Source organism: Bos javanicus, chromosome 5, assembly GCF_032452875.1.
Source record: "Bos javanicus breed banteng chromosome 5, ARS-OSU_banteng_1.0, whole genome shotgun sequence".
Classification (NCBI taxonomy): domain Eukaryota; kingdom Metazoa; phylum Chordata; class Mammalia; order Artiodactyla; family Bovidae; genus Bos; species Bos javanicus.
In genome coordinates this window covers 105939648-105967635 of record NC_083872.1, presented here as the reverse complement: position 1 = coordinate 105967635, position 27988 = coordinate 105939648, and the positions used below count along the sequence as shown (strand labels likewise).

Sequence of the window (27988 nt, the reverse complement as noted above, 5' to 3'; positions counted from 1 at the left end):
CTGAGCGATTTAGCACACAGGCATTGGTCGCACTGGATCCCAAGGAAACCAGACACTCGGAGCCATTTATCTGTAATTTTTATTTTACGTCCTTGCTCGCATGGACAAGAATATCTGCAAAATCCAGGGACTAGCGCACGATGACGTGTCTTAGATGTGAGTGGTATGAAGATAATGTTGGGGCTCTGTGAGGAGGCGGGAGAGGGGGGCCGCGGCAGTGAGGACGAAGGGAGGGGCGAGGGCGGGGCCCACTGCGGGAAAGAGGGGCGGCGGCGGGCCCTCATCACAGGTTCACCATCAGCCAGTCCAGCAGCTGCAGCCGTGTGACGTTGCCCACCGCCTCGTCCAGCTGTCGCTCCTTCTCGTACCGCAGCACCGACTGTAGAACCTCACCTACGCTGCGCCCCTTTTCCACCGCAGCTGCCGAGAGCTGAAGTAGCTGAGGGAGGAAAAGAAAGTGGAAGTCGAGGAGGCAGAGCATCCCACAGAGGGTCCGGCGGGGCCTTCAAGGCTAGAGAGCTGGGGGAGGTCCCTGGCCGCAGGACGGCCTCCAGGGAGGTGCTGAGACTACTTCCAAAACCGAGACACTCGCTGGCTTGTCTGACAAAAGAAAGTGGGTTCCATCGCCCTTCATTTAAACGACAACCCCCTGCCCGTGATATGGAAGATGTCCCACAAAGACTAAAACTTCCTGCTTCCAGTGGCTGTTTGGTCAATGGTGTTCATGCCTTCTAAGGATTCTGAAGTTCTTAAGCTCACTGTAACATCATAAAATGGGCTCCCATCACCGCCCAGAGACCAACACAGACAGGAGAGAAAGAGCCATAGGACAATGTAGATGCTGCTTTCTCAGCCCTGTAGGCCAGAGAGCCCTGGGATGATAGAGCAGGAAGGTGACTCAAAGATGCATTCAACCCCCATGAAAATGTTGCCCTGAGAGGTGACGGTTGTCAGTAATACAGTGCCAGAAATCAGCGGAGGCACTGCTCATACCCAAGTCTCTGAACCCTATGTTTAATCCTCTTCCCAGGCATAAAATGAGAAAAGCCCAAGCAAGTATTCTCATATGAGCCCAGTATACTGCCATTCATCTGGAATCCGTGTGGCAACAAAGGAACCAGCTTTCCATTTTGTGCGTTCTGCAACTGACTCTATGAGAAGTTCAAAGGGCAGATTAACAGGCCAAATATCAGGTGTTTTTTCAGGGGAAATTTCAGGCAGAGACTAAAGTGCATAAGGATACTCTTGAAACAGATGGAAAGACAAGTCTCTGCAAAGAGGAGACAGAACGAAGACTCATTGTACAGCTGGTCACCGTACAGTTAAACATGGTCATTGTACAGCTAAACAATAATACCAAATCCAAAATGAAGACTAAATAGATGGAGATGAGTAAGGAAACACAGGAAAACCAAAGACACAACAATAGAAATTAACGGTATTGAACAGTGTAAGAGATAGAATAAGCCTCCTTCAAAAAGATTGAGAAAATAAGCAGAGTTCAGGGGCCTGTGGGACAGTTCCAGAGGGTTTTACATTTATGTCCTTAGAGAATGAAAAGGGTAGTGCAGAAATATATTTAAAGAAATAATGCATGAAAGCTTCCCCAATTTTCTAACAGACATACAGACAAACTCAAGAAGCATAGTGAACTTGAAATATGATGAACCCCCGTAATTCACAAGACCTATCACCATCAAATTGCTGAAAACTAATACTTTGGCCACCTGCTGCGAAGAGCTGACTCATTTGAAAAGACCCTGATGCTGGGAAAGATTGAGGGCAGGAGGAGAAGGGGACAACAGAGGATGAGATGGTTGGATGGCATCACCGACTCAATGGACATGAGTTTGGGTAAACTCCGGGAGTTGGTGATAGACAGGGAGGCCTGGCGTGCTGTGGTCCATGGGCTCGCAGAGTCGGACACAGCTGAGCGACTGAACTGAACTGAAAGAAAAAGAGGAAAAGATCTAAAAGTGGCCAGTGACAAATGGCACATTAAACATGAGGGAACAACAGTGCCAATGACAGCGAATTTCTCATCAAAAACCACAGAGGACAGAGGAGTGAAACAGCACTTTTTAAGCACTAAAAGAAAAGAACCATCAAACCAGAATTCTATGTCCAGCAAACATATGCCTCAGGAATGAAGGTCAAATAAAACTTCAGATTAAATTAAGATAATTCATCGCAAGAAAAGTGCATTCTGTTTCCTTGTACAGAAGGAAAATGGTATCAGAAGGAAACTGGGAAGATGAGGAGCAAACCAACAACAACAGAAATGGTAAAAATCTCAGGATAAATGATGAACGATTTGCCTCCATTCTTTAAAATATGTTTTATGGTTGAAAGCAAAAATAATATTGCCTAAGGATTTTAGGCAATAAAATTAAATAGATTTTAGGCAGCTAATTTTAAATTAGGCTGTGGTTTTTCCTGTGGTGTATGGATGTGAGAGTTGGACTGTGAAGAAGGCTGAACGCCAAAGAATTGATGCTTTTGAACTGTGGTGTTGGGGAAGACTCTTGAGAGTCCCTTGGACTGCGAGGAGATCCAACCAGTCCATTCTGAAGGAGATCAGCCCTGGGATTTCTTTGGAATGAATGATGCTAAAGCTGAAACTCCAGTACTTTGGCTACCTCATGCGAAGAGTTGACTCATTGGAAAAGACTCTGATGCTGGGAGGGATTGGGGGCAGGAGAAGGGGATGACAGAGGATGAGATGGCTGGATGGCATCACTGACTTGAGGGACGTGAGTCTGAGTGAACTCCGGGAGTTGGTGATGGACAGGGAGGCCTGGCGTGCTGTGATTCATGGGGTCGCAAAGAGTCAGACACGACTGAGCGACTGAACTGAACTGAACTGAGGCAGCTAATTACATAAAATAACGGCAGTCTCAGGCAGAAGGATGAAGGGCCCCATAGGGCAGGAAGATTTCTACATTCTAGCCTAAGTGGTCACGGTTGACTCTAAGTAGACTCTGACAAGTTAAGTACATGGATTGTGGTGCCCAGAGAAACCACTAAAAAACTACACAAAGAGATATAGCAAAACCCAACAGATGGATTACAATGGAAGACTGAAAAATGTTTAAAAATAATTCAAAAGAAGACAATAAAAGGAAAAACAAAAAGGAAAAGCAGACTAAACATAACTAGCTGTTCAATCCCTGGGTTGGGAAGATCCCTTGGAGAAGGAAATGGCACCCCACCCCAGTATTCTTGCCTGTGGGGTCGCAAACAGCTGGACAACGACTGAGTGACTAACACTTTCACTTTCACTTGGCCTCTCCCTGCTAAACTCCCCTCCCTTCCCAGCTGTGACAACAAAATACGTCTCCAGGCATTGCCAAATGTCCCTTAGGGGCAAAACTGCCTCCAGTAGAGGACAGTGGAGTTAGGCAAAGATTTATTTGATATGACATCGCAAGTATAAACAATGAAGGTAAAAACTAAACTAGATGTCATTGTTAAGAACTTCTGCTCTTTGAAACACTCCATTAAGTAAAAAAAATAAGCTCCAGACTGACAGAAAGTATTTGCAAAATATATATATCCGGTGAAGGACTTGTATCCAGAATACATCAAGAATTCTTGTAACTTTCTAACAACCCAGTCAAAGTACGGGCAAAAGATTTACAATTTACATAGACAACTCACCAAAGATTATATATGAATGGCTAATCAGCACATAAAAAGATGCTCAACATCTTTAGTCATTTTAATGTATGTATGTCAAATTAAATCCACAATCAAAAACCACTATAACAGTTATAATTAAAAACAGAACATAATCCATCAACAGAATGTTGATGAGGATATGGAGAAATTGAAATAAATGAAATTGCTGGTAGGAATATAAAATGGTACAGCTTCTTTGGAAAACAGTTGAACAGTTTCTTAAGAAATTATACTTACCATAAAATGCAGCAGTTACACTCCTTGTCAACCAAGAGAAGTGAAAATATATATCCATACAAAGACTTGTATGTGACTGTTCATAGAGGCATTAATCATAATAGCAAAATAATGGAATAACCCCAATGTCTCTTAATTGGTGAATCAATAGAGAAAACATATACAATGAAATTCTATTCAGCAATAAAAGGAATGAACTGCTGATACATACTGCAACATGGATAAACCTCAAAAACCTTATGCTATTAGTCGAGAGCCAGATGTAAAAAGCTACATACTTTACGACTCCATTATTTTCTAAAATGAAAGGCAAATCTGTAATGGTAGAAAGCAGGTTGATGATTACCAGTGGCTGGGGGTGAAACTGAGAAACATAGCCTAGAAAATTCTGAGACAGAGAAAAAGGAGTGTCTAGTCCTATCAATATTAAAACATATGACAGAATTACAATAATTAAAGTAATATGCTATTAAAATAGTATTAAACTAGTAAGAACAGATGAATGACTCAATGGAATAGAACAGAAAGCTTAGGGAAAAAACAAAGACATATAGGTATCTGGAAAAAAATAAGACTGAATTCCTATGTCACACCTTGTATAAAAATGAATTTGAAGTGGACCAAAGCCTTAAACATTTTTTAAAAAATCATAACTGTGCTAGGAGAAAGAACACATGGGGAAGTTTTGTTACTATCTTGTAGTGGAGAATGTTTTCCAAAATATGACACAAAATCTAGGAAAAATAAAAGATGAACTATCCTATTTGACCACGTAAACATTTAAAATAATACTTCATGGCAAAAGCAACAAAACGAAACATCAATCAAAAATCAAATGATTAAAAAAATCATATCTAATATCACAAAGGCTATTTTCCTTGTATTATGTAAAACTCTCACAGATCCATAAGAAAAATACCAACAACCTGGCAGAAAAAAAAGGGCAGAGTTTACAAACAAATGATTCATCCATGAAAAAGGAAATTCAAAAATGGCTCTTAGGAACTTCCCTGGTGGCCCAGTGGCTAAGACACTGAGCTCCCTAGGCAGCGAACCTGGGTTCAATTCCTTGTCTGGGAACTAGATTCCAGATGCCACAACTAAAGGTTCACAAAAAGGGCTCAGTGCAGCCAAATACATATTTTTAAAAAACAAAAATGGCTCTTAAACACATGAAAAGATATTCACCATCATTTCTAAAAAGATAAGTGCAAAGTAAGGCAACACTTGGCAAAGACCAAAAGTTTGGCATGGACTGTAGGTTAGTTGCTATGTGGGAAACAGGTGCTCTCATTTTCTTTTAATAGGTGTGCGAATTGGTGGACCCTGGAGAGAGAAATGGCAACCCGTTCCAGTATTCCTGCCTGGGAAGTCCCAGGGACAGAGGAGCCTGGTGGGCTACAGTCCACGGGGTCGCAAAGATTCAGACACGACTTAGCAACTGAACAACAAATACGTATTAACTTGTATGCTGCATAAGCATTTTTGGAAAGATAAACAAGAAATTGATCAGAATGGTTTTCTCCAGGGAGAGCAATGGAATGGGGAGATAAAAATGAGAAAAAGTCCTTAATTTTAATTGTGCATCTTTTTTTGTGTGTGTCTTTGGATTTTGAAGTATGTACACATTACCTATTCAAAAATGGATACAGGGACGTCCACGGAGGTCCAATGGTTAAGACTCCTCACTGTCAGTACAGGGGGCCTGGGTTCCAGCCCTGGCCAGGGAACCATGATCCTACATGCTGCAGGGTGTCACCAACAGTTTTTTTAAAATGGATACAAATTTGTTTAAAGGAATTGGGCTCATGGGTATGCTGGTATTGCCAGATTTAATCACCAGCATTAGCATGAAAATAGTTGCCTATATTAAGTCTCTTTCCCAAAAAAATTTCGCAACTCATATTTACATAGTTTCTTTGATGTATACGCCATCCAACTTTTCTTAAAAATATGCTGCTGCTCAGGACAAATCTACTCACTAGGTGACATTTGCATGTGCTGTTGGTCATGTTTCCCACTCTTTTCCTTTAAGAAAATGTGTGTGTGTGTGTGTAGAAGGAAGCCTGCAAGTCTATTGTCTCATTCTAGAGAATTGTAGCATAGACATTCTAATTCAAAATAATCTAGAATGTATTATGATTGTTACATAGGATGAGGTAGACTTAAAAGATGGTGTCAGAACAAAGCCTGTTTCACATACTGTACATGTGAAAGCTATGCTTCTTTTTAGATTTTTTCATTAGTCTAAAGCTTTCCTCAATATTGGCTCCTCTGCTAATTGCAACTTATGAAAATAATTTGGTGGCTCAGAGAGTAAAGAATCTGCCTGCCATGCAGGAGACCTGGGTTGGATCCCAGGTTTAGGGAGATCCCCTGGAGAAGGGAATGGCAACTCACTCCAATATTCTTGCCTGGAGAATCCCATGGATAGAGGAGCCTGGCAGGCTAGAGTCTATGGGGTCACAAAGAGTCAGGAACGACTGAGTGACTAAGCACACACACACAAAATAATTTGTTTTACAGACTGGAAAAACTGTGAACAGACAGAACTTGCCAAGCAAGTACTCTTAGGGGTAAATCTAAGATTGGATCTCCATGTTCTGTCCTCTGGCCCAACGTGGAACAGGCACACAGATCAACTGGGGGTTTTGCTAAAGGTTCTGATTCTGTAGGTCAGGAGTGGAGCCTGAGGTTCTGCACTGGCCAACACTGTTGGTGCACAGACACGCAAGGAACAAGCCTACAGAGTACTGTTGCTGCAAAAGGAGCAAGTCGACAGGAGAGACAGTTTCTCATTTAGGCTGAGTGTAGCCTATTCTGTGTGCAGTACAGTCCTGTGTCTTCCTGGTCATCAGATACACCAAGTAACCCAGTTATAAGCGCTACTAACCCCATGCATCAAACAGAGAAAGCCTCTTCCTCCATATCCTCTGGTTTCTAAGAAGACGGATGCTTTTTATAATAACCCCAGCCTCTGGTGCCACCTCCTATTACTTAATTAGTAAATGCCATTGTTCCACTTCTCTTAATTGAGAGGAAGTAATGTTGAGAAAACAACAACAACAACAACAACCCTGAGAGAGAGAAAGAGAGAGAGACTGTATATTGTGGGGGTGGTCTCTCAATTCCCCTTCATTAGCATGGAGCACCAACTACGTAAAGAAAAGCTTCCCAGACTCAAAATTTCCCTTCCATGAGCAGTTTTGAGGCCTAAATTGGGAGAAGAAAGGAGGCAGAAAGCACACTTACCTTTATCAGTAACAACAATAATAAGCTGATTTTCTGTCTGCCTTATTCTTTAGTCTTACTTATCAATTGATTCGGAACTTAGGGTGAGGGGAAGCTGCTACTGCTAAGTCGCTTCAGTCGTGTCCGACTCTGTGCGACCCCATAGACGGCGGCCCACCAGGCTCCCCCGTCCCTGGGATTCTCCAGGCAAGAACACTGGAGTGGGTTGCCATCTCCTTCTCCAATGCATTAAAGTGAAAAGTGAAAGTGAAGTCGCTCAGTCGTGTCTGACTTTTAGCGACCCCATGGACTGCAGCCTACCAGGCTCCTCCGTCCATGGGATTTTCCAGGCAAGAACACTGGAGTGGGTTGCCATCTCCTTCTCCAATGCATGAAAGTGAAAAGTGAAAGTGAAGTCGCTCAGTCGTGTCTGACTCTTCGAGACTCCATGGTCTGCAGCCTACCAGGCTCCTCCGTCCATGGGATTTTCCAGGCAAGAATACTGGAGTGGGGTGCCATTGCCTTCTCCACGGGTGAGGGGACGAGGGATGCTATTTATTGAATCCCTTCAAATCCCTAATGGCTCCTAGATCACCAGCAAAGAGAGGTATGATAGGCTTGGAAACACTATGAATCTAAACCCTTTGCCCCCAGCCAACACATCCCCAGGACGCTTCCCAGCGTCTCCTTCTCATTCTTTGGGCAAAGCTGTCCTACCCAGAGTTCAGTCTGAGCCCAGGCCTTACTCTGATCCTTTCACCAACTCACTTGGAGGCTCCTTATTTGTGCATTCCCATCTAAATACACAGAAAGAAAGAGAAAAAAAAAAGTGTATATCTTCTTTTCCCTTTGATACACCTCTTATTGGGAAAAATCTAGTTTTAATTTACTCATTGGCTAGGCTATGAGTTTTGAGCTTCAAATGTTTACTGTTCCCATCCTACCCTTCTTGGAGCTATCTTCCCATTTAGAAAGAAAAAGTACTTAAAACCCTCATTAACCCTAATCAATCTTCCTCAAAGCCCTGGCTCTACCGCCTTACCTTCTCCTGGATTCCTTCGTCGTCACCCGCAAAGTACAGAATGGGGACGTTGAGCTCAGAGGCGGCCACCCACTGAAGAACGGCTTGGAGCTGCTTGTTCTGCACAGTGTCAGTCAGGTTGTGGTTGCTGACGATCACTTTGGGCGCTGCGCACCCTTCTGGAGGCTGTGCTGATAGACTCCTCAGTTCGTTGTGGATAGCCTGATAGGCATTCTGTAGGAGTGTCTCTGCAGTCCCTGTGCCCTTGGTGGACAAACACTCATATAAACTCTCTGGGAAGGCTGATGTTGGCCTGCTGGCATCCCCGGACTTGTCGTCTCCCAGTTCTGCCAACGGAGAGTCGCAGGACTTGGCAATGATGAGACACAACTTCATCACTGAGTCCATCAGATGGTCTACCATCTGCCCGTTCATGTGGCCATCAAGTTTGTTAGCCACCATCTTGGTGAGCCCCGCAAAAGCACCCCCAGTATCATCACATTCATTTAATTTGGCGGGAGAAGGGGTGACCGGTCTTTCACACTGGGGGCTGTTGTCTTCCTTGGTTGCCTTGGTATCACAGCTATGGTCGCTCTTGAAAATGGTCTCACTGAGCAAGTTCCGGATAAAGTTGAAGAAAACGCTCATTAGGTCCTTCTTCTCCACTTCTTCTGGGTCAGCTCCCACTTGGGGAGACCGGAGGCTGGACTCATGGGAAATGGCTGGAGACTTAGTGGGATACAGGTTGGAGGTGCCAGCAGCTTCGAGAAAGCTCTGTGCATCCATGTTTCCTCCCTGGGCCAGGTGGTACTGGATCAGAAGTAAGGCAGACACAAGCAGGTCCTTGGCCCAGGAGTCTGAGTCACACATAAAATTCTCAGGTTTTTCTGGGCACTGCGTAGGGAGGCTGAAGTTGCAGGGGTCAAAAGGGAACCCCAGGGGAAAGTCCGGCACAGGTTTATACTGTCTTTTGGGAGTTACGAAGGGAGAGCCCTGGAGGCATGCAGATATGCCTTCCTTCTGCTGGCTGTTGTGCCACAGGGTCAGCCCCTCTTTGATAATGTGTTCCCCCAGAGTTTCCACACAGGACTTCTCAGGTTTGGGCGTGGGGGTACATACTCTCTCCCTCACTTTACCTTCTGATTTCATGGAGGCGAAGTTGACGTTTCGGTGTTTAGGGTCACCCATCCCTTTCATAGAGACGAGGGAGTAACTTTCAGACTTATCCTTGGTTTTCCTGACTGTCTCAGGGGGTTTCTTGGCAAATATCACTGAATAGAGTTTCCCCAGCATGGCGTCCATGATGTCCGTGGCCTTCTGGCTTCCATGAGAGAAGAAGCTTCTTTTCACAGCCGAGACAAAGTCCGTGTCCGTCATGAGGGTCCCCGTGACGTTGTGGAGGTTCTTCATGAAGGAGTCGATGAGGTCGGAGACCACCTCTTTGGCGTGCTTGATCAGGACCTTCTTCAGCACGATGGTGGCAATGGTCGTGTCCTTCACCTGGATCTTCAGGGTCTTCATGATGGAGACCATCATGTCGGACACCACACTGTTGGCATAGGTCATGATCCCTTGACTGATGGAAGCTGTGAAGTCATCGGGCCTTTCATACCCTCTGAACATCTTTCTCTCCGCCGGTAAGGTCCTTCCTCCCTCTTTGGCATCACCCGCGTTACGAGATTCGAATACTTCTTTGTAGAAGAAAGACTTCTTAGAGCTAGGCCTGTCGTCTGGACCCCTGCCTCCCTTGTTGCTTTCCTTGATCTTCAAAGTGCTTTTGTATTTTAAATTCGGGGGGCTCTGTAATGTCCCCGAGGCTCTGTCACCAGAGCCCGGAGCCTTATCTGATGGGGTGTTTTTGGAGCAGGCAGTGACGGTCTCATTCACCAGTTCCGACGCCACCTTGCTCAGGCTCTTGTTGGGTGGAGGCTCATCCCCCATGTACACTGATTGGTGGACACACCTGTTTTCAGAGCCGTCAATCTTCTCGTTGATCTCCTTGCGGGCCATGGCGATGACAAGATTTGTGAGGCGGTTGGCGTAGAAGGAGACTTCATCTACGGAGCTCCCATTGCAGGTGGGGCCCTGGTGTGGGTTCTCTCTGTGACTCATCTCAAAATGAAGCCTCCCTGGACTTCCCCTGGAGGTGGTGTTGTAATAGTCCACGCAGAAACCTTTGCGTGGGTCTCCTGAGCTGACCATTTCCCTGCCGAGCGATGATTCTCCGGGCTTGAACCTAATGTCTTGGAATCCTGCTGTGCTTTTTTCCAGGTCTCTGCGGAGCCAGCTGAGCACTCTGATGGGATCGTGGGAGGCTTCCTTAAAAATAGACAAGGATTCATCCGACTATAACAAAGTAAAGACACAGGATATTCAGGACAACCTCAAAGAGCAGTCACAAAAATGGTCGCCCCTCTCACGTCTCAACTCCTCCATCAACCCAACAGATGGAAGCAACATTTACTGAGTGCTTACTATATATCAGCCTTCCCTAGTGGCTATCAGTAAACAATCCGCCTGCAATGCAGGAGTCCAGAGTTCAACCCCTGGGTTGGGAAGATCCCCTAGAGAAGAAAATAGCAACCCATTTCAGTAATCTTGCCTGGGAAATCCCATGGACAGAGGAGCCTAGAGGGCTACAGTCCATGAGGTTGCAAGAGTTGGACACGACTGACTGACTAAACCACCACCACCACCTACTATATATCAGGCACTGTTCTGAGTACTTTAAAACTAGGACCTCATTTAATATTATTCTGTGTGTGCACATGTGTGCTCAGTTCATGTCTGACTCTACAAGCCCATGGACAGTAGCCCACCAGGCTCCTCTGCCTGGATTTCCCAGGCAAGATTATTGGAGTGTGTTGTCATTTCTTCCTCAAGCGGATCTTCCTAACCCAGGCATTGAACTCGCATCTCCTGCATCTCCTGCATTGGCAGGCAGACTACCACAGAGCCACCTAGAAAGCCACTATTATTCTGGCAATAAACTTAAATGCTGCTGCTGCTGCTGCTAAGTCGCTTCAGTCATGTCCGACTCTGTGCGACCCCATAGACGGCAGCCCACCAGGCTCCCCCGTCCCTGGGATTCTCCAGCCAAGAACACTGGAGTGGGTTGCCATTTCCTTCTCCAGTGCATGAAAGTGAAAAGTGAAAGTGAAGTCGCTCAGTCGTGTCCGACTCTATCGATCCCATGGACTGCAGCCTACCAGCCTCCTCCATCCATGGGATTTTCCAGGCAAGAGTACTGGAGTGGGGCTAGCTTTCTTATTATCCACATTTTAACAGAAGAGGAAATTGAAGAACTGAGGGATTAAGTTAGTTACTTACCAGAGGTTACACAGCTAATCACTGATGGAGGAGGAGTTCCAATTGGACCAGTGACTCCTGGGCCCTTGCTCTCAACCACTGTACTGTTTCACCTCTAACAACATAGATCCTTAAGATCTGACAATCATCAGCTACAGAGTTCCAATTTGCACTAAATCAGATTTTTCATGTATTGCTATTCATTACTATTTTTATGGTTGATCTGTTTTATTTAGGTCTCTTATGACAAGTCTATACTTGTGGCTTCCCTGGTGGCTCAGATAGCAAAGAATCTGCCTGCAATGATGGAGACCTGGGTTCGATTGCTGAGTCAGGGAGATTCCTCTGGAGAATGGAATGGCAACCCACTCCAGTATTCTTGCTTGGAGAATCTCGTGGACAGAAGAGCCTGGCAGGGTACAGTCCATGGGGTTACAAAGAGTTGGACACGACTGAGTGACTAACACTTTCACTTTCATTACAAGTATAGTTTTCAAAATATCAGAAAATTCAAGGACTGTGGTGCATAATTAATCATAATTGTGTGCCGGGCTACACAAGCACAATCTTGATATGCTCAGTGGCTTCCAGTGGACTACTGGGGATGCTTTAGGTTAAGAATCTGATTTGTAAATAAGGAATTAATATCTGTGGGACAATTGATTAGTTTTGAGTGAATGCAGAGTCTTTGGTGGATGCTAGCTGTGCTAAGCATATGCATATGTTTATATGTTGACCTAATTTATAATCTTCACTTGAACATAGGCTAAAATAAGAATGTATGTGAAAGTGTCCTGCTGCTGCTGCTGCTGCTAAGTCGCTTCAGTCATGTCCGACTCTATGCGACCCCATAGACAGCAGCCCACCAGGCTCCCCAATCCCTGGGATTCTCCAGGCAAGAACACTGGAGTGGGTTGCATTTCCTTCTCCAATGCATGGAAGTGAAAAGTGAAAGTGAAGTTGCTCAGTCGTGTCTGACTCTTCGTGAACCCATGGACTGCAGCCTACCAGGCTCCTCCGCCCATGGGATTTTCCAGGCAAGAGTACTGGAGTGGGGTGCCATTGCCTTCTCCAGTGAAAGTGTCCTATTTACCATCAAATCTAAGGGATCACTGTAACTACTGGAGTTACATCTCTCTGAGGATAACCACAAGTACTGCTCATCTTTAAAGAATAATTTGGTATTTTAAAAGGGGAAACGGGGAGGTGGTGGGGATTGGGAGATTGAGATTGACACATATACACTACTGGTAGTATGTGTAAAATAGACAACTGATGGGCACATACTATACAGCACAGGGAACTCTACTTAATGCTCTGTGGTGACCTAATGGGAAGAAAATCCAAATGGGAGAGGATGTGTGTGTGTGTGTGTGTGTCTGTGTGTATATATATGCACTAAGTGCTAAGTCACTTCAGTCTTGTCCGACTCTTTGCAACCCTAAGGACTGTAGCCCTCTAGGCTCCTCTGTCCAAGTGAGTCTCGAGGCAAGAATACTGGAGTGGGTGGCCATTTCCTCCTCCAGGGGGATCTTCCCCATCCAGGGATTGAACTCACGTCTCTTGTGTCTCCTGCACTGGGAGGCGGGTTCTTTACCACTAGCGCCACCTGGGAAGCCCTGTATACATACACACACACACACACACACACACACACACACACACACACACATATATGCAGCATCTCACAGCTAGCGCATGGTGGGGGCCAGGATTCAAATCCAGTTCAGACTCTGAAATTGGTTCTCTCCGCCCCTACAGTCAGCAGTCTACTGTAATGTCTGGATGACTTGGGAAGAAGACAAAAGCAGCTGGACCTCTACAGCCTGGTTTAAGCTGCTTGTGGGCCACAGAACTTGGTTCAAAGCCCTCTAAATTATTCTCCTAATTTGAATAATAGCTACTATAGGGAAATTTGTAGAAAACTCTGCACAATCTATAGCATACTCCTCCACGTTTTCTGATTCTGATTCTCTTGGAAATACCTGATAACTCTGAAAACTATAGATAACTGTTAGCAATGCAGTATAATTTTTGTCTACACACATGTTAATTCTGACCAGGAAAGAATGACTGACTTTCTCTCCCACTTTGGAAGATGTCTGTTTGGCTTCCATTTGCGCAGTTCATTCCAATACTCCTGATCTACATACAGGTCTCCTTTTTTTGGACTTTTCTTAGAACTGCACCATTAATGAATTAAATTAAAATCTCATTAATGACTTCAATAAAATCTTTCACATGAGTCTATTTTATTTTCATGGGAGAGTCATTATTTCACCTTTCTCTGAAAATAATCTTTTAACAGTTTTGCAAATCTTTGTCAAGATGTCCAACAGATTTTGCTTAACAGAGGTGAAGGTCATCGTGGGAGTACTGTACCCAGTGTGTTCCTTCTTGGCCCCCCTGAGATGGTGTTCTAGGCACCGTTTACATTTTCCTCTCTACTAGTTTAGTTTTTGGTTTTCATTTTTGTCCTTCCACAGCCACCAATCATTGGTGGCAGCAATGCTTGAGAATTTTGGTTTCATTATCTCACCACTTGGTGATTTCTTTAATGGATTAGTGGTTTACAGAGATCTATTCTCTGTTGGTAAGAGACAACAGAAAACCTACTTGGCTAGTATTTTTTGCTCATCTTAAGGCTCAAATCAGTGTGGAACTTTATGGCCAGTTGGAAGGAAAAGGGTTCTTTAATCTCTGGACAGGTGAGTTTAGTTTTGTGTCTCTGACCCTAAGACTCAGCACAGTGTCTGTGCCAGTCATTCATTACTGTCTCTCAAGTCCAAGTCTACCCTTTTTGGTCTTGCTTTGTGAGTCTGGAGCTGGACCCTTTTAAACATTTCTCCTTGGGTGGCTGGCTTTGTTGGCAGAGGGCACTGGAGGGGCGCTACCTGTTCATCACAGGAGGGAGGGGCTTCCCTTCTGGTCCCCTGTGCCCTCTGGCAAGTGTTTTGAGCGCCACTGGGATGCAGGCTGCTGTCCTGCTGCAGGGCACACTCTCCAAGGAGATCTGAAGCAGCTTTTCGTGAGGGCAAGGGGACTTCGTGAGCCTTAACTTTCTTCCTCATTCACTCTTTCAGCCTAGGGGTAGTAGCTGCTTTCTGCATTTGCTGCTTCTGGATCTCTTATTAGAATCCTCTTTCAAAGCTTTTAGTAGTGAACTTAGTTAAATACCTCTTACTGAGTAGTTTTTTAGTATTAAATTACTGACATGGTTTCCCTTTTCTGACGGGACTCTGACTTAACAGTGCCTGATACTAAGTAAGTAAGTGTGGAATAAATGTTTGTTGAAGGATGAGGGAGAACAATATCACTTAGATGAGAGTTTATAATTCTGAGAATTTTAGGCATCCTACACATCTATAAACTTTGAGGACATTTCTGTTTGAGTCTCTTTCTGTTAGAAGACTAAAGTTTTACAACTGTTGTACATTTTTTTTCATTAACTGTGGTGTATTTCTCGTACTAAGTATCATATTATAGGATTTTTTTACCCCCCAAAATTATACATGGAATTTTTTTGTTCTAAAGGAGTTCATTTTTCCCCCCAAGAATTTCATCTTCAAAAATAAGAGGTGGTGGGGCTTCCCTGGCGGTCTGGTGTTTAAGATACTGCACTTCCACTGCAGGGGGCATGGGTTTGATACCTGGTCAGGGAACTAATTCTTTTTGGTAATTACCCATAATGTTTCGCATAACAAAAATAATAAACCTGCTTGTTGTTGTTGCTTAGTCACTCAGTCGTGCCCGACTCCTTGTGACCCCATGCTGCAGGCAGCGTGGCCAAAAATATGAAGGAAAAAAAAGAGGTGGCAGTGGAGAGAATAAGGCTACTCTTAATGGCACGCCACATATTCCTAACTCCATATTTATAAGGAAGCTGACCCTTACCATTTTCCAGTCTTGGGGTTGGCTGTCTCCGGGGGAATAGACGTCAACTTTGCATACTCCATTTTGGCTTTGTAACCAGTCAACCCTATCCGACATCTGGAAGTAGAAAAAAGGAGAAGGATCATCAAAAGGGCTAGTTTCATGGAAGTGAGGAGTAGTAAGACAAATGACTGAGATGAGGAAAACAGGAGTGATGCTCTCCACAGACATCTGTCCTGAGAGTTACTTCAGACCCACTTAACTCTGGACCTCGGCATTCTCAGCTCCAAACCACAGAAAGATTTCCTTAGAACATGTATCTCTAGTGCAAGACCAGAGGCTGGTGTCTTCTCAGTTCAGTTCAGTTCAGTCACTCAGTCGTGTCTGACTCTTTGCGACCCCATGAATCGCAGCACGCCAGGCCTCCCTGTCCATCACCAACTCCCAGAGTTCACTCAGACTCATGTCCATCGAGTCAGTGATGCCATCCAGCCATCTCATCCTCTGTCGTCCCTTTCTCCTCCTGCCCCCAATCCCTCCCAGCATCAGCCTCTTCTCCAATGAGTCAACTCTTCGCATGAGGTGGCCAAAGTATTGGAGTTTCAGCTTTAGTATCATTCCTTCCAAAGAAATCCCAGGGCTGATCTCCTTCACAATGGACTGGTTGGATCTCCTTGCAGTCCAAGGGACTCTCAAGAGTTTTCTCCAACACCACAGTTCAAAAGCATCAATTCTTCAGCACTCAGCTTTCTTCACAATCCAACTCTCACATCCATACACGACCACAGGAAAAACCATAGCCTTGACTAGACAGACCTTTGTTGGCAAAGTAATGTCTCTGCTTTTAAATATGCTATCTAGGTTGTTCATAACTTTTCTTCCAAGGAGTAAGCATCTTTTAATTTCATGGGTGCAGTCACCATCTGCAGTGATTTTGGAGCCCACAAAAATAAAGTCTGATACTGTTTTCACTGTTTCCCCATCTATTTCCCATGAAGCGATGTCTTCTAGAGGTGCTTAGTACGGTTTGCTCATGAACGAACCTGAGCATATACTGTGTCCTAGCTTGACCACCCTTTCACATCTTGGATTTTCAGTATATGCTCAAAGCTCAACTTGATCAAAATAGAATTAACTGACTTTTCCCTCTCTGTTCTTGCCCCACCAACTTTTCTAAGTAATGCAGGCTTTGTTGTAATTGATTTCTAGAGGACTAACTTACTTATATTAGCAATAAGTGTAGGATGGCTTCCTTAAGAATAATCCCTCTTCCAGTTAGTCAAAAGTCCTGGGGAATTCTCAGCCTCCATGGTTCCACCAAACTTCTGAATGGCAAGAGAAAGGAGATGTCTTATGCACCATCCAAAGGGCCTTGGAGGTAGTGATGTCCTGGCTGATGTTGGTTTTTTCATAACCCTCCCAACTCTTTGCTCTATCTCTTAATTTCTGTCATGGCACCACCATCTACCTGGTCTTCCAGAAAGCTGATCTTTATTTTACATGTATTCTTCCATCCCAAGCCTTCCTCTAGCTACTGTTTCTCTTTTTTCTTATTTGTAGTCATTTTTCTTGAAATAATTGCTTATGCTTACTGCTTTTACTACTTCATCTCACCAGTGAGCACCAACTCCTAATCCATGGGGGATTAGACTGTGGGCTTAGTCTCATCAACTTTCTACAACACTGCATCTTATCTGATAGTTCTTGGAAATGTGACTAATTATCATACTTGCCCACCGATAACCTACAAGTATGAAAAGCTTCTCTTTGCCCTCTTTTGTCAAGTCAGAATTCCATTATCAGGCTTCCTCACCGAAGTTTCCTTTTTTTTGCTATAAGTGTTGCTTAGGCCTATATTTCTCGATAAACAAGGAGGAATGAGATGGCCAACTTTTTCTCCTCAGTGCCCCCAAAACATCTTTGTGAATAGATACACATATTTATATCTTGTTTTTAACAAATACATTGGCTTAAAATTCTGTCAAAATAAAGTCCAAAAGCGCTTGAAATAAATGGAACATTATTTGTGATTGAATGTCTGGTTAATTGGAAATATTTGTTTTAAAGGACTTTAGGTTTTATTTGTGGAGGGTAGACATCTCCCCCACAAACAAAACCAACACAACGCAAACACAGATTATACACAATTTAAACTTATTTGTATGTGGGTTTCCAGGTGGCTCAGTGGTAAAAAAAAAAAAAAAAAATCCGGTTTAACTCCTGGATTGGGAAGATCCTCTGGGGAAGGAAATGGCCACCCACTCTGGTATTTTTGCCTGAGAAATTCCATGGATGGAGGAGCCTGGTGGGCTACAGTCCATGGGGTGGCAAAGAGTTGCACACGACTGAGTGACTGAACAATGACAATAAGTGGGTTTATTATTTTTGTTGCACAAAACATTATGGGTAATTATTAAAAAGAAAATATAAGATCTTTCCAGAGAAGGCAATGGCACCCCACTCCAGTACTCTTGCCTGGAAAATCCCATGGGCGGAGGAGCCTGGTGGGCTGCAGTCCATGGGGTCGCTAGGAGTCGGACACGACTGAGCGACTTCACTTTCACTTTTCACTTTCATGCACTGGAGAAGGAAATGGCAATCCACTCCAGTGTTCTTGGCTGGAGAATCCCAGGGACGGGGGAGCCTGATGATCGTCTATGGAGTCGCACAGAGTAGGACACGACTGAATCGACTTAGCAGCAGCAGCATAAGATCTTTCAAGAGCTACCTATTCATGCTCCCAAAAGGATGTGGAGTTGTTTTTATCCCCCAATCACTAACTTAGGTCACTGAACTGGGGAAAGGGCTTTCACTCTTCCTAATACTGTGATACAATAGATTCCTTGAACAAGCCATGGGTTTTACATTGTGATTAGACCTTAGAAGGATCTTGCTTAAAAACCCTGAATCAACTATTTTAAAATACCGAATCTGAGAGACTAATCCTCAGAGAACCTTATTTCACTGGTTTTAGGGTTTGGAAACAAGTGGATAAAACTTTTTCTTTTTAATATTTATTTGACTGCACCAGGTCTTGGGCTTCCCAGGTAACTCAGTGGTAAAGAATCTCCTTGCCAATGCAGGAGCAGAAGGAGACAGTGGGTTTGATCCCTGGGTTTGGAAGATCTCCTGGAGGAGAGAATGGCAACCCACTACAGTATTCTTGCCTGGAGAATCCCATGGACAGAGGATCCTGGAGGGATGCAGTCCATGGGGTCGAAAACAGTCAGACATGACTGAGGCGACCGAGTATGCACACGCACACCAGATCTTAGTTGCAGCGTGGGATCTAGTTCCCTGGCCAGGGATCAAACCCAGGCCTCCTGCATTGGGAGCCCAGAATCTTGCCACTGAACCACCAGGAAGTCACAGCATTGAATTTCTTAAAAACTCCTTGGGTGATTCTAACAGACACCTAGAATTGAAAATCCCTGGGCTTATATGGAGAGATCCTCTCTGCAACAGACTCGCCAGCTCCAGAAAGACAATTGTTTATTCTTTGAAACATTTTTTTCTGAGATTTTGTAAGCTTCTTGGTACCTTATTTTAATGTTTTTTTAAACCCCTAACAATGAAGTTTTTACTGTCTATGAAGTTAAACCTTGTTTTGTCTCTCAGCAGCTCATTGTTTTATATAAATATTCATATGCTTGAATCATCACCATGAATAAAGAAATGGAAGGCACTGTTCCTTGGCCAAAAAAAAAAAAAAAAAAGACATAGAAACAGGTTGCCTAGACTGTTGACAGTGCAAGTCTCTTAATCTCTGATTTACATTTCATCTTAATGCATGACTTCTAATGGAACATGATGATGTCAATAGGATCTACTGATTTATTTAGGCTACATGCTCAGTTGCTCAGTCGTGTCTGACTCTTTGCAACCCCATGGACTTCAGCCCACAAGGCTTCTCTGTCCATGGGATTTCCCAGGCAAGAACATTGGAGTGGATTGCCATGCCCTCCTCCAGGGGATCTTCCTGACCCAAGGATCAAACCCGCATCTCTTGTGTCTCCTGCATTGGCAGGCGGATTCTTTACCACTAGTGCCACCTGGAAAGCCCTATTTAGGCTATACTGGAGAAGGCAATGGCACCCCACTCCAGTACTCTTGCCTGGAAAATCTATGGACAGAGGAGCCTGATAGGCTGCAGTCCATGGGGTCGCTAAGAGTCAGACACGACTGAGCGACTTCACTTTCACTTTCCTGCATTGGAGAAGGAAATGGCAACCCACTCCAGTGTTCTGGCCTGGAGAATCCCAGGGATGGGGGAGCCTGGTGGACTGCCGTCTATGGGGTCGCACAGAGTCGGACACGACTGAAGTGATGCAGCAGCAGCAGCAGCACAGTTAAACGGAGAAGACAATGGCACCCCATTCCAGTACTCTTGCCTGGAAAATCCATGGACAGAGGAGCCTGGTAGGCTGCAGTCCATGGGGTCGCTAAGAGTCAGACATGACTGAGCGACTTCACTTTCACTTTTCACTTTCCTGCATTGGAGAAGGAAATGGCAACCCACTCCAGTGTTCTGGCCTGGAGAATCCCAGGGGCGGGGAAGTCTGGTGGGCTGCCGTCTATGGGGTCGTACAGAGTGGGACACAACTGAAGTGACTTAGCAGCAGCAGCAGCAGCAGCAGCAGCACAATTAAAAAGCAGGGATGAAAACGAAGAACAGAAAGTACGGAAGTTGTGTGGTCACTTACTCTTACTGAGGACAGGTTCTGAGATATGAGGAAAGCTCTGGATTAATTTCTTGTTGTCTTCACTATTCCTAAGTTTACCCACTCCTTCCATGAAATATAAGGAATCTGCAATGGAAAGACACAAATAAAAATGACTAATATTACCTCTGAACTTTATTGCTCTCATTACCAAATGATTTTGACCTATTATTTTTCACATATGATACACAAATGATGAGCACAAAATGATATTCACATTCAAAGTACAGATATCATTTTTGCTGTCTCGTGGTTCCTACATGACAATGAGAGAGTCATTTCCTAGGCAGGTTGATAAGAAGTCCAGGGGTCCCCAAGGAGAGAGAGGTCTGGAATTCTCAATGAGGAAGAAAGGACAAACTTTTTCCCCCCTCTACATGCCTTAGGATTATATAACAATAATGTATCCTGCTTGAGGACAGTCTCTGGGAAAAACCTTCTGGCTAATCCTGTTATCTTAAAATGTAAATTATGGGAGTATGTCTAGTGAGGTCTTTACAACCTCCAGACATTCTTTTGACTCACTATAATAAGTAATTGGAGAGTATATAACTCCACTGCTAACACTAACAAGGGGGTACTCTTTCTGCCCCTTCTGATGTCTATGTCAGAAGCTCTCTCTATTCCTTTTATACTTTAATAAAACTCTATTGGACAAGAGCTCTGAGTGATCAAGCCTCATCTCTGGTCCCAGATTGAATTCTTCTCCTCTGGAGGCCAAAAATCCAGGCGTCTTTTCGTGGTTCAGCAATAACCTTTCAACAACAAGGGTTTTATCATCTGACCAATTGTTTCTGAAATGACTATCATTATTCTCCACTTGCCAATCATTGGCAGACAGACTTATTTAACAACAAGGACACTGAAAGGTTTTAGCCTAATTTCAAACTTGGCTTGAACAGGAAGTCAGAAGTTCAGTAGCTAGAATGGAGAGTAAGTGCCCTGAATTTGTGGATCTCAAAACACTTCATAAGTTCTCCTCTGAGGATTCAGGAGAAATGAGTCCTTTTGTGACAAAGCGAATTCACAATTAATGTCAAAACCAGCTTCCAGATCAATTATCTTCCTTACAATTATCTGCTGAATGAATATATATGAATACCGCCTATTGCTAATTCTGGATAGCTCAATTTTTCTTTCTTTCTTAAACTTGAGAATCTGAGAAAAAAGAAATGACTTGCTCAAGTTTGATAGGGTGGTAAGGCTTTCACAAAGCTTGACTCCTTTTGAGAATATGCTCACCCCAGAGACTTGCCAAAGTTATAAATATTTATCCAATAATTTATTAGAGGATCTTCTATCCGCTGGGTCATGGGAAAAGCAAGAGAGTTCCAGAAAAACATCTATTTCTGCTTTATTGATTATGCCAAAGCCTTTGACTGTGTGGATCACAATAAACTGTGGAAAATTCTGAAAGAGATGGGAATACCAGAACACCTGATCTGCCTCTTGAGAAATTTGTATGCAGGTCAGGAAGCAACAGTTAGAACTGGACATGGAACAACAGACTGGTTCCAAATAGGAAAAGGAGTTCGTCAAGGCTGTATATTGTCACCCTGTTTATTTAACTTATATGCAGAGTACATCATGAGAAATGCTGGACTGGGAGAAACACAAGCTGGAATCAAGATTGCCAGGAGAAATATCAATAACCTCAGATACGCAGATGACACCACCCTTATGGCAGAAAGTGAAGAGAAACTCAAAAGCCTCTTGATGAAAGTAAAAGGGGAGAGTGAAAAAGTTGGCTTAAAGCTCAACATTCAGAAAACGAAGATCATGGCATCTGGTCCCATCACTTCATGGGAAATAGATGGGGAAACAGTGGAAACAGTTTCAGACTTTTATTTTTCTGGGCTCCAAAATCACTGCAGATGGTGACTGCAGCCATGAAATTAAAAGACGCTTACTCCTTGGAAGGAAAGTTATGACCAACCAAAGTTGGTCATAACCAAAGTTATGACAGCATATTCAAAAGCAGAGACATTACTTTGCCAACAAAGGTTCATCTAGTCAAGGCTATGGTTTTTCCTGTGGTCATGTATGGATGTGAGAGTTGGACTGTGAAGAAGGCTGAGCGCCGAAGAATTGATGCTTTTGAACTGTGGTGTTGGAGAAGACTCTTGAGAGTCCCTTGGACTGCAAGGAGATCCAACCAGTCCATTGTGAAGGAGATCAGCCCTGGGATTTCTTTGGAAGGAATGATGCTAAAGCTGAAACTCCAGTACTTTGGCCACCTCATGTGAAGAGTTGACTCATTGGAGAAGAGGCTGATGCTGGGAGACACTGGGGGCAGGAGGAGAAGGGGATGACAGAGGATGAGATGGCTGGATGGCATCACTGACTCGATGGACGTGAGTCTGAGTGAACTCCGGGAGTTGGTGATGGACAGGGAGGCCTGGCGTGCTGTGATTCATGGGGTCGCAAAGAGTCAGACACGACTGAGTGACTGATCTGATCTGATCTATCCCAATAATAAAAATGAATCAATTATCTCAAAAGTGCTCTTATACTTATTTCACACTTACTCGTTACATAGATTCAGCAAACACTTCCACCTACATATGTCCAGAGGTTTTTATTTTATTTTCTATATCCTCTGCATGTTTGTTTGTATCCATGAAGTTGTTTTAGACTTTAAATTCCCTAAATTTTCCTGGATAATAGTGTATATACCAAGGTACTTAAATGCCTTTTGATGGTAGTGCTGTTCAGACTTCTAAATTTGTATACATGTCTCATAATGAAATGGAAAAGAGAGAAGGAAAATCTAGAGATTTGAGTTAATTAACGGATTCATCCATTTCCTAACTTCAAAGTGCGTGAGTAATATCCTGGAATTAAATGGAAAATAAATGAGACAAATGATGCTGTTATCTATTAAGTTTGATGAGGAAAGAAGGCTAACTATACACAATGTGAAGATAAATGGACCTTGAGAATCATTTATTGTAACATTCTCATTTTAAAGATAAGGAAACTGACACCCATAAAGGGACTATTAAAACCAATCGATAGATTCATTGAGATATTTACAGCTCTGCAGGTTAACCTTCTGGAAGCTAAGAATTTTTCCTATGGCCGATAGGGGGACCCAATGCAACAATAGAAGGACTGACCTAAAATGTTCCTTTAAAATGTCCATATGATTATCACCTCAGTGATAAGTGAGGAGTGCAAACCATGAACGCCAGCCAGGGAGGCATAAATAATAGAGGGGCTTGTTTATGGAGCTGTATCCCAGACCCCAGTTCCATCTCAGGACATGTTTCCTGTGTTCATCATAAGCAAGAGCTCCTGTTTACTCAAGGTTCCTAAGCTCGCAGAAATACTCAAATTACAGGCAGCGTATGTGAAGCTTTCGTAGAGTTGATATGTATCTGATCAAGTTTTGAAATTTACTAGGCCGCTTTTTATTACTAATTTTAAAAAGGAAGAATATATTCTAATATGTTTTATTTTTCTCTCTCATTCCCTTTCTCTAAATGCAAAGCATACAGTAGACACTCTGTAAATGTGGCCGTTGATGAAATCAGTCTCATGCAATTTTGTTTAAATTAAGGATTAGAAGACTGTGAGTCTCTCTGTGTGTATCTTTTTCTCAGTGGTACCATTCAGTGTAAAGCTTTCCTGTGGATTTCCTATATTTTCACTTCCCTTTGTTAATAACTTCTTTTTCCATTGCCCTGTTAGTACAGATGTTGTCTCCACATAGCTATATATGTTCTGCTTCGCCCCAGTTCTCTGTTATCTAGCCAAGGAGTCAGAAATAAGAGAGGATGAAAGTGAATGAGAATTGGGACTCAGAGCAGTACTAATCTGATTTTGTTATTAGAGCGCTGGAAAAAAAATCAAACAAAAAAACAGACAAAAAAATCTACCCCACCCCCAACTTTTGGAATAGCCCACACATGAATAGGAAGTCAGCAGGTAGTCAAGCTTCCAGTCACATCATGAAATTGAAAAGCAGATGCCCTCATGTCTGCAAAAGTATGGCCAAGGAGATCTAGTCCATCTGAAACAAAATTAAAACTTTAACAGCAAAGATGGTAGGTAGCTACCATCTACTATCATTGTGCTGAAGGAGAGGCTCATTTATTTCCAGAAGAATCTGACTTGACATTAACTGGGACAAGAGGGAGGTGAGGTTGAATGTTAAGAGTTACCCATTCCTTGTCACTGAATTCTCCCTTTTAACCACAGAATATCAGAAAATGGGCTGTCTCGTCAGTCCAGTGGGATCTCCTACCTCTGCAGCACTGGAAGAGTGAACCACAGAAGGCTCTAGAAGATACTTTTAAAGTCAACGAAGATGCTGGGATGTTCGTGCTCAGCTCAAGATCTTGTTTCCTCCCCCAGCCTTCCATGTACCTCCCCCTAGCTGGGACTGGAGAGTGACATCAGAATCACAGCTGGTGATATCACTGCTTCTATAGCAACAGCGGTGACACTAGCAGAAATTGAGTGATCATCAGACAAGGGGAGGGGTGAGGATACACTGCAAGGCCCTGATGCTTAGTTTGGAAGAACTGAGCTTGCTTTCTCCAGATTGATTTTCTTGTTGAAGTGTCTAATTTTTGGTAGGGAATACGGGAGGGGGAAGGGGCTTCCTAGGTTGGCTCACTGGTAAAGAATCCACCTGCCAATGCAGAAGACCCAGGCTCCATCCCTGTGTCGGGAAGATACCCTGGAGAAGAGAATGGCAACCCACTCCAGTATTCTTGCCTGGGAAGGAGTCTGGCGGGTTACAATCCATGGAGTCACAAAGAGTTGGACATGACTGAGCACACACGCATAGGAGAGGGGTGTGCATAGTTTTGGAGAAGGCAATGGCACCCCACTCCAGTACTGGAAGGCTGCAGTCCATGGGGTCGCTAAGAGTCGGACACAACTGAGGGACTTCACTTTCACGCATTGGAGAAGGAAATGGCAACCCACTCCAATGTTCTTGCCTGGAGAATCCCAGGGACAGGGGAGCCTGGTGGGCTACCGTCTGTGGGGTCGCACAGAGTCGGACATGACTGAAGTGACTTAACAGCAGCAGCAGCATGCATAGTTTATGCCAAGGGATAGGCATAGTTATGCCAAGGGATTCCACTAAAAAGAAGAAAAAGTATTAGGTATTATCACATCCAGATGGGTGCAGAGAAAAAAGAATTGAGGGTCTACTAAATTTTTTATGCAAAGCCCATGGAATCACTTCATTCTGTGGGATCCAGCTTGGACTTTTAATTATGAGTCCCTTTCATTAAAAAAACATTCTGAGATAGTTTGCCTAAACTGACCATCTCTGGGTTATAATAAATCTGAGGTCAGAGATATAGTAGCACTACAACTCTCGACTTGATAAACAGTACTGAGATTAATTGGTCCAAGAGCATTTAGTTGGCAAATTTCTAGGCTTGAGGAGACTTTGTTAGTTGTACATTCTCTATGGAATGTTATAATACCTTAGGTACGCTTAATGACTCTCTGAGCAAGGCGATAGGATAAAGATTAAAATTGTTAATGAATTTAAAAATGACTTACTGGTTTATTACAAGCTTCCTTCAACAATGTTATGTATCAATGACCTTTTATATTATGGTTCAGTTTCTTTACCTTTAAAAGAAATTGGGTTTGTTGGTCTCTTAAGAACCCTTCCAGCTCTGACATTCTGTGATCCCATGTGTTCGTTCAGACACTCAGTCATGTCCAACTCTTTGGGACCCCTTGGACTGTGGCCCCCAGGCTCCTCTGTCTGTGGGATTTTCCAGGCAAGGATACTGGAGTGGGTTGCCCTTTTCTCCTCTAGGGGATCTTCCCAACCCAGGGATTGAAGCTGAGTCTCTTGTATCTCCAGCACTGAAAGGTAGTTTCTTTACCATGGCACTAAGATCCCTTCCAGCTCTGACAGTCTATGATCCTGACACTTGAGTGGTATGAAAATGGAAAGCATGTACACAGGCATGACACTTTGTAGCTAACAAGGCACCTTCACATCCATGTCATCTGATCCTCAGAGTAACGTTTTGAAGAAACAGGACAGGTGTTCTTTTGCCTGTTCGCCAGGTGCAGAATCTTTTTTTAATTTTTATTTTCTTAACACCAAGAACATTTTGTATTGGGGTACAGCCGATTAACACTGTGATAGTTTCAGGTGAATAGTGAAGGGACTCAGCCATACGTATACATGGATCCATTTTCCCCCAAACACTCCTCCCATCCAGGGAGGCAGGTGTAGAACCTCACCCAGTTCACCACACATACCTGGTCGGCTGGAACTGGGCTCTAATAATCTGATTTTTAAGTCGATAATCTTTCAACAGTATCATGACACCTTTAAACTAGTATTGAGCATACATGGCACTGTTTGACTTGGAGATGAAACATAGTTGACAATAATACACAGGTGTTAGGATTGTGACTGATGACAGTGGGATCTGTCAATTTACCAGAGCCAGGAAACTGTTTCTATTCATATGGACTCCGAAACCAAATATTAGCAAAATGTAAGTGCTGAGTGTACACAGGATGAGGCCATGAAATATAAGAGTGCAGCATTAGGAGACATCTTTGATATAATCAAATTACTTTCCTCTTCCAATTCACTTGGCAGATGACAGGTCAGTAAGTGGTGGGGGTGAGGCAGAGTGGGACCAACCAACCTTGCAAACCTAGAACAAGCCACTTCCACTCACTATATGTCTTTTGTTCATCCTAGCAAGGCACCCTCCTTTCTTCCTGAAAACACAAAGCACTGAAGAAATGACCAAGTCTGGAAAGATTCCCCCAAACCCAAAGGAGCTTGTTTTCTGATATGCTTTAGGTAGATGTCTCAGGACATGTTGCTGATGGCTGTTCTTATTCCGGGATCTTGAGAGGCTGCCACAAAGAAAGGATTTAAAAACTGAAGTCTTCATCTTCTCTTTCTGGAATTTCGGCAAGCTCTAGATACTAGTTTCTGGAACAATGCAAACGGCCAAGGATCCACAATTAAAATATTACACACCGGTTGCTCTAGAGAGAGCCATCTTGTTTCTTCCTAGAAAAATGTGCAGATGGCGTGTTCGAACCATCTGTCATGTCCGACTTTGCGACCCCATTGACTGTAGCCCCTCAGGATACTCTATCCATGGGGATTCTCCAGGCAAGAATACTGGAATGGGTTGCCATTTCCTCCTCAGGGGGAGCTTCTCCAACCGAGGGATCAAACCTGTGTCTCCTACAGGTCTCTTGCATTGCAGGCGGATTCTCTACCGCTGAGCCACCGGGGAAGCCCTACTAACTTTTACAGGACATTTCGGGAGGTTCACAGATTTCCGGAAGCTCGCTCCTGTATCAGAGTCCAAGTTAAGAATCCCTGGATTCATGTTGGGTGGTGAGATAAGGGCTTTGGTAAATCATAGTACTTAAAACACAGGTGGAATGATACAACACGTCAGAGAAGTCGTCTTTGAGGTCATCCACGAGCAGAGACTTGAGCTCGTGACACCTGCAGGAAAAGGGAACAGCAAGAGCCAAGGCCCCGGGGGACGTAACCTGGTCTTCGGACTCCACGAACGCACCCTTCCTCACGTGTATTTCTCTCCCTCACGTTTTCTCTCCGCGTCCCCGCCCCCTCCAGTCCCCGGGGCCCCGGCCCTCTCCTGGAAAAGCTTCCAGGGCTCAAGGGCCGCCCCAGCGGACACTTTCAGGGAGCGATGAACTAAGAGTTGGGGAAGCTGAGCTGCTGCCCTGGATTTGGTCTGTGGTTTACCCTGAACTTCAGGTTCCTCGATACTCCGACGTCATCTTTACGGTCAGCTCCTGACATGGAACTCCGATCTCAAGACTCCTCTTTCTCCCCCTTTCCTCACGGCCTCCCTCACATCCCTCAACCCCTCCCCGCGGTTTCCTATGAGCTCTTCTGAGCCACCGTCCACCCCACCCTCCG

General features: G+C 44.0%; 1 protein-coding gene across 4 annotated transcripts; it reads right to left on the bottom strand.

Annotated features, from left to right (window-relative positions):
• Positions 1–61: 61 nt before the first annotated feature.
• Positions 62–27974, bottom strand: AKAP3 (A-kinase anchoring protein 3). Of its 4 annotated transcripts, none has more exons than XM_061418182.1 (5): positions 27812–27974; positions 20056–20160; positions 15374–15469; positions 8192–10516; positions 62–439 (listed from the first exon to the last, which is right to left on the bottom strand). In XM_061418182.1, the coding sequence occupies exons 3-5, from the start codon at positions 15467–15469 to the stop codon at positions 284–286; spliced, it is 2577 nt and encodes an 858-aa protein (XP_061274166.1). In that variant the 5' UTR covers positions 20056–20160; positions 27812–27974; the 3' UTR covers positions 62–283. The 4 variants fall into 4 exon arrangements, with proteins under 4 accessions (XP_061274166.1, XP_061274165.1, XP_061274167.1 ...); XM_061418181.1 differs by lacking the exon at positions 27812–27974 and adding an exon at positions 24323–24483; XM_061418183.1 differs by lacking the exon at positions 27812–27974 and adding an exon at positions 24323–24483 and having other exon boundaries at positions 8192–10489.
• Positions 27975–27988: the final 14 nt, after the last annotated feature.

Bases quoted from the DNA above. Each gene is read 5' to 3' on its own strand.
- AKAP3 (XM_061418182.1), bottom strand. From the start codon at position 15,469: ATGTCGGATAGGGTTGACTGGTTACAAAGCCAAAATGGAGTATGCAAA. The intron at 10,517-15,373 runs GTAAGGGTCAGC...ACTTTGTTATAG, and splicing joins AACCCCAAGACTGGAAAATG to TCGGATGAATCCTTGTCTAT. The intron at 440-8,191 runs GTAAGGCGGTAG...TTCCTCCCTCAG, and splicing joins ACGAAGGAATCCAGGAGAAG to CTACTTCAGCTCTCGGCAGC.